The 12,785-nt window shown below is 33.1% G+C and overlaps 1 protein-coding gene across 1 annotated transcript; it reads left to right on the top strand.

Moving 5' to 3' along the window:
* Positions 1–1,233: 1,233 nt before the first annotated feature.
* Positions 1,234–12,270, top strand: LOC145681924 (uncharacterized). The gene is made up of 3 exons (XM_081753525.1): positions 1,234–1,244; positions 4,112–4,177; positions 11,531–12,270. The coding sequence occupies exons 1-3, from the start codon at positions 1,234–1,236 to the stop codon at positions 11,799–11,801; spliced, it is 348 nt and encodes a 115-aa protein (XP_081609651.1). The 3' UTR covers positions 11,802–12,270.
* Positions 12,271–12,785: the final 515 nt, after the last annotated feature.

Genomic DNA, 12,785 nt, shown 5'->3' with positions numbered 1-12,785 from the left:
AAACTTAGTTGAATTTGTAGCTACTAAGATGAGTATGATCTTTCAAACGGAAAACCTTGTTATACACTTTTCGTGTACTCGTATGAAGACAGCTAATAATCCAATTAGTTGTATTCTGTAGCTGTAACTTCATGTTTGAAATAAAAATAAACTGGAGGAATTGGTAATTTTTCGCGTAGTAGTTTGCGAGAAATAGTAAACATTTTAAAATATCTACTTTGAAGTATTCAAATTTCACGCAGTAATAACAAACAGTAATAGTTAGTGTTTCGTATATGCATTAATTTCAACAATTATTATTAGTATTTCCGAAAATATTACCACAATTCAAGGAATGTATAACCACAAATATAGTACTGGAAATGTTAATACACATGTCTTGTCCGGATTTGGTTACTAACTAGAACACAAAATTTTCGATGTTGCGTAAGTCCTGTGAGGCATTCCGTTTTGACAAGAATCATGAATAAATACTATAAATGAATGTATACGGAGGTGACCGGAAACGGGTTTTAGGGGTGTATTATGCTAATTAGAATGTTTAGACTTTTAATTGAAAACGCTACAATTAAACTGTAAAATTGTAAATTTGGTAGGAAGAAAGGTACATTTTGGATGTAGGGTTGATGGATTGATGGAAAGAAATAGTAAATTTTGGAGGAGGATTGGGAGGAGCTTATGGGAGAGAATGGAAATTTCGTAGTTTGTGCTTAAATTCTTGGAGGGATGGTCACCCCTGAATGTGTATACGATAATGCATGAATCTAACGATTGTTTTGTGTGTGTGTGTTCTTTTTTCAAATTTTACGTTCCACATTTGTATACCGGGGCTAAGGGAATCGGCAATCATGATAATGAACGAAATGATGAAATGAAGAAAGTGGGAGAAACGTTAAAAAAAAAAAACATAAGAAAATCTATGTATACGGTGTGTATCCATCGGAAAACTCGCTTGACGCGAGCTATACTAATCAAAGAAATCTTGTTTATCAGGTAGGTTTTGTATATTTATATTCTGTTGTAATATGTTCGTTCTTTATAATAGTTTTTTTTTGTACCAATTGAAAATTACCTATGTAGATCAGAACAGTTTGTAGGTCGTTAGTGTTCATTTACAGCGGAAGCTGCGCTGCATGAGAATAACTAGCTATTAGTGCATAATTTAAGTAAATCATTGTTACTGGCTATATCCAAGTTTTTCTTTGATCTTTACCTTGTGTTACTACCGTAATTATGTCTGAGAAGTAAGGGACCATATGGTTGTCGCGCAAATCAGATGCAGACATACGCCATCTGATTGAGCATGAAAAGATATGGAGAACACAGAAATTTAAGGTGCTAAGGGCCATAGGGAGCGGAGCAAGGAAAGAGGAAACATTGAATGTCGGCAAAATTGAAGAAAGTCAGGAATGACGGGAAAAGTTAATTTCTTGCAAACAGGGAAAGAAAGTCAACAAAAAGAACGAAACTAAACATGACAAGGCCATCAAGGACGAAGAAAGATTATAATCAGGGTTGCCATCCGGACCACAGTGTTGCCAGCGCTGCCTAACATTGATATGGAAGGTATAGCACAGTATAGCAATTCATGCACAAGGAAAAATATTAGTAACACAAAAGACAATTGAAAAGACTATACACGTGCGTAAAAAGGTTTAACGTAGTCGTAAGTGAATATTACACCCGCCTGAACACAAATGGAGGAAAATAGAGAACAGTACGCACTATTTGTAGTTTAATTGCAGTTGACGTGAAGATCACGAATGAATGCGTGGTCAACACACAAACATTTCTCGCAGTGAGCACAGCGGATGAAAGCAAGCTGGTCAAACGCGTCTTTATATTCAAGGGGTCCCTGGTTCGATTCCCGGTGCGGACACAAAAGGTTCGAATCCCTCGTTAAACTGTAGCTCCCGTCCTTTATACGTCATTATCATCCCATGGAAAGCAATAGCAAACGACCATGGGTTCATCCAGCCCAGGGACCTTCAGGTCAAAACCTGCCTTCGGACAGAACACCTATCATCATCATCATCATCATGGAACGATGCTCCCAAACACTTTCGTTTCTGTGTTATCATGTGTACCCCCTTCACTTTCATATATATATTTGTTCTCCCTCATGTACATTATTCACTCACGACTATCGTTAAACCTTTTTACGCACGTGTACAGTCTTTTCAATTTTCTTTTGTGTTACTAATATTTTTCCTTGTGCATGAATTGCTATACTGTGCTATACCTTCCATATCAATGTTAGGCAGCGCTGGCAACACTGTGGTCCGGATGGCAACCCTGATTATAATCTTTCTTCGTCCTTGATGGCCTTGTCATGTTTAGTTTCGTTCTTTTTGTTGACTTTCTTTCCCTGTTTGCAAGAAATTAACTTTTCCCGTCATTCCTGACTTTCTTCAATTTTGCCGACATTCAATGTTTCCTCTTTCCTTGCTCCGCTCCCTATGGCCCTTAGCACCTTAAATTTCTGTGTTCTCCATATCTTTTCATGCTCAATCAGATGGCGTATGTCTGCATCTGATTTGCGCGACAACCATATGGTCCCTTACTTGTGAGTTAAACTTTCTGTTCTTTATATATATATATATATATATATATATATTTTGAAATTAGCTCTCTGAGAGATTTCGTAAGTCAAAAATAACATCTGTACTCTATTGTGCTACAGTTTTATTACGGAACTTTAGGAAGATCAAATTTAGTCTTTGTGATATGCTTTAAAACTCGAGAAAAATGTTGTTGATTTGATTTGAATTGATTTATTTACTCCATGAAACCATAATACATGGTATTTGGAGGGTTCAGTACAGTACACAAGATGATACATATAAAAGGGAATACATAATACGAGTACATGCATAATACATAATACTTAATGTGAAGAAAATTATCAAGACTTTTACATTACAAAAAATATTTAAAAGTTTACATTAACAAAAATAGTATTAAGTGAAGGAAAAGCAAAAGAAGATTAAAGATTTACATAATTTACCAGGATTTGTCAAATAAAAACTAATTTGTCATTTTCTGACATTTTTTAATCTTGCAGAAACTCATTTATGGAATAGAACGTATTTTGTATTAAGTAATTTTTTCCGCTTTTTTCTTAAACAACTTGTAATTGTTTTCAAGTTTAATTTCATTTGGTAATTTATTGTAGATAGTGTTACCCATATGTTTAGGTCCATGCTGGACTTAGCTTTGTTGAGTTTCTTTTTATCCTATATAATATATGAATTGAATTTTGAAACAAATTGTTGTTTGAAATATTAGAACCTCTGTATAATTGCGAAGGTTAGCATTGGAAATTTTACTTTAAATGAAAAAGTAGATAGCGGAATTAAATCCCAGAATCATTTAATTAGAATAATATCGACATCCTTTATTTAGTTTTTAATAAATAAATAATTTTTAGTTCCAGTAATAACAGCCAGCCAGTAATAATTTTAAAAAGTGTTAATAGTCTTAATGAGGAAAATTGAATGACAATCATCAACATGGAATGTTCACATTTTAAAAAATCACAGTATCTTGAACTAATACTAGAAAGTATGTGACTGTATTATAGCACATAAATTTACTAGTTTTACTATCGAAACAAATGGTATCGTAAGAATCTTAATAAACGGTAACTAAACTACTATGTGTAGTAATATAGGCTATTTAAAGAAATAAAAGTCTATCAGGTTGTATGTGTATTTGTTTTCGGTGTTGTTTAGCTGAAACACAAGTAACCGTTATCAAGGATATGTTTACATTGTCTTCACTGAAATCTACCATTATTTGTATATCGCTTCAGGTTCAAAACTTCTACTATCCCAAACTCTGGGTTGCATTGTATATTGGACACCCTGTATTTTATTAGTGATACACTTAAAAATTAACCTTTATTGAAAACATTTATCCATTTTTTCTGCTTATTTGTTTCTGTCTTTATTACCTAGAATGGCGTCAAATGTCCGACTACGTACTTTGTATGTTTCATTAAAAAATACTTATGAATGTACATTTAACATACAACTTAGTTAATGGTAATGCTTACAGTGGTATCTTTTTCATTTATATGAATACTAATTGTTCTCTTTTCTTTCTTCAGGTTTTCTCTTCATTTGGAGGAAGGTCATCAGATAAACCTTAATATAGCCAAGGAAACTATCAAATGGTTTGTATGCACTTGGTGTCCCAAACGTTTCTTCCTGTCTTCTGACCTCAAGAGACATATTCGTATTCATACAGGGGAGAAACCTTATGTTTGTGATGTGTGTTCTAAAAGTTTCAATCAAAGCTGCCATATCAAGAAACACAAAAAGACGCATATGAGGGGGAAAAAAAGTACCATGATTTTATTTTCTTTCCCGAACAGAAATGAGTTTTCAATAGTTTTCTTAATTTTCCTTTAAAACGAAACTCTGGAATTTCAAATTGTAGCTTTTTTTTACTTTTACTGATCTTTAAAAGATGACATCAACCAAATCTTTATTAAATTACAGCCAAATAAGAGCATGTCTATTTCACGAATCATTTGACAATTCAACAAAAGGAGTCTTTCCGGTCTGATTTGTTATATTTTCTTTCTCTTCTTTCTTTCTTTCCCCTTGCTTCTTCTTTTTTTCTTACTTGTCACGTCGCAGATGTTTGCAGATAATATTTGAGAAAAATAGCAAAATGTACATGGTACCATAGTATATGCTCCAAAACAGTTAAATATTTTTAAATCTTCGTTTTAATTTATATTTTAGTATAAAAAATCTTGGGAATAAACAATTACATATTCTTTTCTGATTTCACTTTTTTATTTTAAGTATTACTAGTTGAAATTTAGTTGAACTTGTAACCACTAAGATCAATAAGATCTTTCAACCGTAAAACATTCATATGCACTTTTCATCTACTCGTATGTAGACAATTAAAAATCTAATTAATTGTATTCTATAGTTGTAACTTCATTTCTGAAATAAAAATAAATCACTCTGGAGTATTAACTTCACGCACACCGGTTTGTAAGGAATAGTAAAGATTATAATCTCTCAGCTTTGAAGTTGTTGAAAGTATTTCGTTAGTATAACGGTTAGTATTTCGTAAAATGCCGAAAATAGTACCACAGTTCATGAAACTATAACCACAAACAACCTACTCAAAATGTTAGTACCTGTCTTGTCCGGATTTGGTTTCTGATTAGGAAACTCAATTTTCGACGTTGAGTAGTTCCCGTGGGGCATTTCGTTTTGACAATAATCAAGTATAAATGCTATGAAATGAATGTATACATTGGTAGCAGGAAACAGGTTTTAAGGTTCAGATTGCGCTCATGAGAATGTTTGGATTTTTGATTGAAAACGGTAAAATGAAACTGTAGAATTCTAAATTTAGGAGGAAGAAACTTACATTTCACGGTTAGAATGGTAACTTCGGTGGAAAAAAGTAAATTTGAAAGTTGAATTGAAAATAGCTTTGGGAGAGAATGGAAATTTTGGGGATTTGTGCTTAAGTTTTTGGGGAGATGTCCACCCCTGAATGCGTATACGATAATATATGAATCTAACGATTGTTTTGTGATTTTCTTTGTTAGTTTTAAAGCCCACCTTTATGCGCCAAGGTTAATGTATAGCTGTAAAAAGGAAAAAAAGGAAAAAATTACAGACTAGCTCAGAGTTTGAATATTCGCAAAATAATATTTTGTACAAGCAAAAGTTGATGTTGCAACCTCAGTTTAATATGAGACCTTTATTACGATTTGGCACATTGGCTTAATTAATGAATGTCGATCAAGTTCGAATCATGATTTTATCAATTTTGAAATAACTTCAGGTTCTAGAAAGTGTACTATTTTACTGTTCAAATAGGATAAAAATAACGTACTGCTCTCTAAAATATAGTCAGAACTTGATTTGCGACGTAACTGATACCCTTTAAAATATGGTATAAATGTTCCCTATTAAGATAAACCTGAAAGATCTGCTATCTTGAAAAAATTAGCAATCTAAATTAATCCAAAATCAACCAATCTTTCTAGTTTTTTATTTTTATTTTTTCACCGTACGCCTTAACATGGCTTCAACTTTTACTTACTCTGAAGATATTAAATAGTTTAGAAATCGTCTTAGAACGCAACGACAACTAAATTACCATGTGGAAGCCTAAATAAAATAGACAAGTTGTACTGTGTATAAAATGTTATGTATTTTTTTGAGCAAAGACATTTTACCTGTGGTACATGCGTACATACTTGAAGTTTTGCGGCTGACAATTTTTCTTTTGTTTCAATGACGGGTGTGTGACGTAAGCGGCCTTGCCCTCGAATTTGGAGGAATATGGCGAGTCAAGTTGAGAAGGCGTTCTGTGTTCTGGAATATGCCAAGACAAATTCAGTTACTGTAGTGCAACGTCATTTTAGGACAAAGTATGGGAAACAACCACCAACACGGCAGTCCATTTATGACTGGGTGCATAAATTTGAAGAAACAGGTTATCTGTGTAAGAAGAAATCCACGGAAAGACCTCCAGTGTCAAATGAAACAGTTAAGCGTGTTCGTGCGAGCTGTGCTCGCAGCCTGAGGAAATCAACGACACGTGCAGAAAAGGAACTTGGTATCCCTCGAAATACTGTCTGAAACATTCTACGCAAACGTCTTAAGTTCTATCCATATCGACTGAAATTACTGCAAAGTCTCAGTGAAAGTGACAAACAGCAACGTTTAGAGTTTTGTGTGTTCATATAAAATCTTTTTGAAGAAAAAGATGTCTTCAGCTGCTTACATTTGGAGACGAATCAACCTTTCACATTAGTGGTTCGTAAACAAACTTAACGTGCATACATAGGGAAGTGAAAACACTCACGAGATTGTGGAGCAGATTTGGGATTCCCCAAAGATTAACGTGTTTTGTGCTGTATCGCCCAAAATGTGTATGGACCGTTCTTTTTCCAAAAAAGAAGCCGTTACTGGGAGAATGTATCTGGACATGTTGCATCTTTGGTTGATGCCACGATTTGAAGAAGTGACAATTTCATATTTGTGCAGGATGGAGCTCTACCGTACTGGCATTCTGATGTAAGGGTTTGCCTTGATGAAGTTCTTCCTAGGTGGTGGATTGGCCCTTCAACTGATGAGAACATGGCTATGACTAAATGGCCACCACGAAGTCCAGACCTCACACCGTGTGATTACTTTCTGTGGGGCTTTTATAAAAGATAAAGTGTATGTCCCCCCCTCTCTCAGAGTCTGACGCAAGTGAAAGAACGAATCAGAGATGCTGTTGCATTGGTGGACAGTCAGACTTTGATGAATGTTTGGGAAGAATTGGACTACAAACTAGATGCTTCCCGAATAACCAAAGGATCACACATAGAACATCTGTAGTTGTACCACAAAAACTTCCAGATGTACCCTACAAATCATGTAAGTTATGTTCCATGTCATTAAAACTTCATTTGAGGGACCACTAAAGTTGTCTATTTCTTTTAGGCTAACCCTATATATTAATGAAATAAAATTCTGTCAAGTGGTGTGTGTATTTATTTTCAGTGTTGTTTAGCTCAAACACAAGTTACCGTTATCAACGATATATTCATATTGCTTGCACTGAAATCTAAGAATGGCTATAGCTCAGTGGAGTACTCAGAAGTTCACCAAGGGGGAAGTTCAAGCTCCCAAATTCATAGAATTAGAGATGTTTGTTTACATACTTCAATATAGTAAATTTTTATTATTCATAATGTGTTGGTCAAAGGGGATATAAAATGCCGAAACTTACTTGCTTACACCACTGTTATAGACTACTTATTTTCCTTTTTTGACACCATAAAATTGAGTAATAATCAAAAAGGCAGATAAAGTTTTGTGTAAGAAAAATTAATATCTTTACATGAGCAATCTTGTACTAATTTGCTTTTTTGTAAACTATTGGGCGTAAAGTAAGAAAATTTCTTATATGGAACTTCTTGCTTCGGAGAACGTGTCGATATCGTTCACTTATACGAATTTAGTATTACGGATGCCTTTGGAGAGTTACACCTTTTTTTGCACCGCTAGATGTATAGTCTTGTTAAATAAACTGGCTATCCATCTGTTCGAAAAATTCCGTATTTTTACTCATAACTACATTAAATGAACATGACTCTTGGAGTTATTTAAATACCGGTATCTCCGTTAAAATTATATGAAATATGAGGCCTCTTTAGCAAATTTTGATCTTTATTCCACCCAAATTAGCGGTTGGTTGGATTGGAGCTTACTATCTCGGATATATTATAGATGCAGAGTGTCAATCAGTACAGCATTGTAGATTTATCGAGGAAGGAACAAAGTCAAAAAGTATAAAGAACTATTATATACCAAGTTGAATATCACTTGATACTTAACAAGACACCAATCACATCTTCTTCTTGAATTACTTAAAGTAAATTTACCTTCAGCAGCCAATCTCCAGCAAGGGTTTTCTCAGGTGTCTCTATCTTTTCAAGTTACTGAAATAATATTTTTCTGTAATGCGCCACTATTTTATACCTGCACCGCATTACATTACAGGATATTTGGAAGGTGCCGATTTGCATTCTGGTCTGTACCCTACGATTTAAATCTGTATGAAGATAAATTCTTCGAATCGAAAAAGTTAACTTTCCTTTCAGACCATCGACCAATTTTCATCATTCTATGAAGTTCTATCCTGATGAAGACACCTACCTGTCGACCGAAATATTCCTCTTGCAACAATAATCTTTTACTCATTCTCTCCAACTGAACGATCAACACTTGTAGCCTATTTAGACGTTTCGTCTGAAGCACCCCCTCCATCACTGATACTAATATACAAAAAAGACAGAAAGAAAACCAAATAGTTTATGAATTTAAAAGTTTGGCTCGAAGAATATAACGAGTAATATATAAAAATTTGAAAATTTGTCGTAAATCGATTAGAAAATAACTTCAAGAGGTATTAATAGATATAATTGATTATTTTGCTTTGTTGAAGAAAAAATATATAAATAATAATGAAGCACTAATTTCAAGTTACGTTGGGAGAGCCTTTCTCTCTCTCTATAATCTGCTGCCACCTTAACATGATAAAGACGAAATTAAATTATTCAAAATTCTGTTTACAGTATAATGAAACCCATTTAACATTTCAAATACTCAGCATCTTGAATAGCCATTTATAAAATAAATGTATGATACATTATTACAACTAAACCTATTGTTAGAAGTTGAGATTACAAGTTGTAACATAATGATGCTTCTTGAATGCAGGCTATTTTAATGTTTCATGGTGATTTCTTAAAATATGGTCCATAAAAAGAGAAAGAAAATGATACTTTAAAATAAAACTATATAAAAGCTGTATCCTACTTACGTACGCTGTCTTCAGCAGAAATGTTAACCGATCAATGAAGTGGAAGTTAACCTAACCAATGGGTAAACAAAAATTTTATAAATGTACAAAGGAAATGTGAATATGAGTAGTTAGAGTTAATTGTTAATAAATAGGAAGAGGATGTACTGAAGAACGCGATGTATATGGAGTCCGAAGGGAATAATTTACAAATACATAAAATATATACATATGGATCATTGAATGAAAACATTAAGATAATAAAAATTAACGTAATCGAATACAGAAAGGAAGGAAGATACATTGATTGTGAGCAGACAATACTTGTTATATTTTCACTAATAATTTATCATTTTTCAAAATATAAAATTAACTGCATGAGCACAAACTATAATAAAAATAATAATAAAATAATTTTACACGATATGAAATGTGTCATTTCGTACTTAAAATGTTTGAAATTTATGAGAATTTTAGATTTCAACATAATTGCAATTATTAAAATCCTACTGCTACTCTATATAACGAATTGACATTTTAGCTTTTCCAGTAAGCTGTTACGTCAAGGTTATCTGTTTATTTTACCTTGCGTTCTGATTAGGCACAAAATCCTAGTTCCTCATGTCACCTTGAACCTTATATTTCTTCTGATCGATTTTCCAAACCATTATGCACGAGGGTGGCGACCGTTACCATGGGCCAAACCTTGGCTTAGTTCTTGCAAGGAAAACTCTCTATAGATCTCAATGCAGAATTGTGCCCATAACTAAAGTGATCTAACGTAACTATGAAAGCTAACAACTGCCACGTTTGTTGTTGTACTGTAAAGAAATATGGATCCCGAATAACGCCTGTATCGACGTATAAAATCATGTGACAGCAATAATCAGTTATTCAAAGGTTTGTATAATAACTTCATTTAAATTGCTGCACTGTGTAGTCCTGTGGGGAAGGCGCATTACCTTTTAAAGTTGAAAATAGTCTTCTTCCCGCTTCTGCCATAATTTTAAATTGCAACGCTCCAAACAGTGCTGTTCACTTCTTTCCTTTGATGCAATATTGACTAGAAATTTAACAAGGTTTCTTTTAGAACAGTTATATGTAACGTATCTAACCAAAACTTACGTACAACTTGGTATTGTACATGTTCAATTTTTAGTTGGAAGGAATATCTCATACAATATAAAGATAGAAAATAAGATCTACTTAAATCGGTTTTAGAATTATATACATTTTTCAAAATATAGCTACTGTTGATTTGGTTGAAGGTTCGAACCAGTCATAACAAAGGAAATATTTAGAATTGCAAAGATTATGTTACCTTCTTATTTAAAATCAGACCAGACAAATTCGTGAGAATTTTCCTACGCAAAGATTATTACTCTGCTATTTAAAATCAGACCAGACAAACTCATGAGAATCTTCCCATGCAAAGATTATCACCTTGTTATTTAAAATCAGACCAAACAAATTCGTGAGAATTTTCCCAGGTGTATGAGCCTGTTATCCCAGGTGTTATTGTATTAATTTCCTAATTAAAAGGAAAGTTAAAAATATATTTATTTATTTCAAGCAAGTTGACGCGTCGCATAGTAAAGAATGTTTTTATATGTGTGTACAAGACATAACATACTGATATAGAATACCTAATGAAGATACACTATTTACTCAGCTTCGACATACAAACTATGTAGAAATCTAAATCCTACAGTGGCACGTATTTTGCAAAACGTAAAAATATATAATTCGAAGGGAACTAAATGGAAATATTTAGTTTAATGACACACTGTAGTGTAGTTTTAGGCTAAAGCCAAGGGCGCCAATCCTGGGGGAGCCGGGGGGTCCTCCAAAGCTAATATGGGCCTCCTATTGTATTTATGAATATACAATATTTGGCATAATTTGAATGCAATTTGTCGTAAAATCCTCATAAATTATACCTTCTGCATCTGAATGGACCCACCAAAATTTAGAGAGAAATCGGCACCCTTGGCTAAAGCATGAAGATTCTTAATGAATGTGAATAATTATGGAAGAATTAGTAGAGTAACGGTGTGGAGGAAGCAGAAACCATGTTCACAATTATTTATTTATATAAATTTTCTCTACGTAAATAGTTGTGCAGTTAATTTTGGTGCTAATTATAGAATGTTTTAAATTTACATGGATATTAATCTTCTTTTTTTAGGTCTTGTATGCAGCTGGAGAAAGGAAATCAGCTGAGCCTTGATATTAGCGAGAAGGAGATCAAACTGTTCGTTTGCAATTGGTGCTCCAAACATTTCTGTCAGTTGTGTGATCTTAAGAGACATGTACGTATTCATACAGGAGAGAAACCGTACGTGTGTGATGTATGTTATAAAAATTTTAACCAAAGCAGCAATCTGAAGAGACACAAGAGAATTCATATGACCAAGAAAAGTAGTGCAATCAGTTTCTCTCTTCTCGAAAGCAGTTAAAGTTTATATGCGGTCTACTCTATTAATCACTAAATAAAACTGCAAATACTTTTATTTGCATTGAATTTTTGGTATTTTTTTTAAAACGAATTTCAAATCTTTAAAAGTGACTACCGGAATACTTATCAATTAATTAAATGCTATACTTTTCTAGAAGCCTAATGACAGTAAGAAAGAAAAAAAAAAAAAACGTTTCCCGGTGTTTGAAAAATTTGTTTCAAGCTATTTCAGTATCACAAGAAACGATATGTTGTTTTCCTAGCTACTACTACTACACACACTAGAAACTAAAATTTTGTAAATTGCAAGGAAAATTATTCATTTGTAATGTTTTGGAAATAAACTATGTTTTCTATTTGTTGTTCGGGATTTTTTTAAAAGTGAAATTGGTGAACAATTAGTTGTCATTAAGATCTTTAAACTACTAATATTATTGTTTAATTTTAATTTCTCTTTATACTCGTAACGCAACCACATTTCTCTTAGGTCGTGATATTAAGAAACTGTGGAAATATATAAAAAAAATATTCATCATTAATATCTTCTGTATTTGGTGAGATAATGCTTATTGGAAATGTACACAATGTTCATGTTAATACAGAGATTTCTATGCTGATATAATTCAAAGATACTTTTGAATCATAGAAATAGGTACTAACTTGCGGAATTAAGCTTATAAAGGGAGCAGTATTAATATGAATCACTTGTCGTTTGTCATGCCATTCTATATTATTTTATTTTTTCATATAACTAATCTGATTTTCACGAAGCTTTGCACTCCTTGTAAATAATGCGGACTGCAGTGCACAAATGTTGCCAACTAATTAAACAAAAAGTGTTATATGCAATTTTGTGCTAAGAAATGAATAAACAAACTGAAGGGGGAAAACAATGAGATTAAAAATAAAATGGAATGGGCTTGTGATAAGAGAATCTGGAACCATTTTCTCTCGTTTGCAGTGGCGTACGCGCTGCTCTCCTGAG

The sequence above is a fragment of the Thermobia domestica genome, chromosome 3 (assembly GCF_964235325.1).
Source record: "Thermobia domestica chromosome 3, izTheDome1.hap1.1, whole genome shotgun sequence".
Classification (NCBI taxonomy): Eukaryota; Metazoa; Arthropoda; class Insecta; order Zygentoma; family Lepismatidae; genus Thermobia; species Thermobia domestica.
The sequence above is the reverse complement of the archived record's forward strand: the minus strand, read 5'-3'. Positions and strand labels throughout refer to the sequence as shown.

Excerpts from the sequence above, each read along its gene's own strand:
- LOC145681924 (XM_081753525.1), top strand. Across the intron at positions 4,178-11,530 it reads GCCAAGGAAACTATCAAATG|GTCTTGTATGCAGCTGGAGA; the intron begins GTTTGTATGCAC and ends TTCTTTTTTTAG.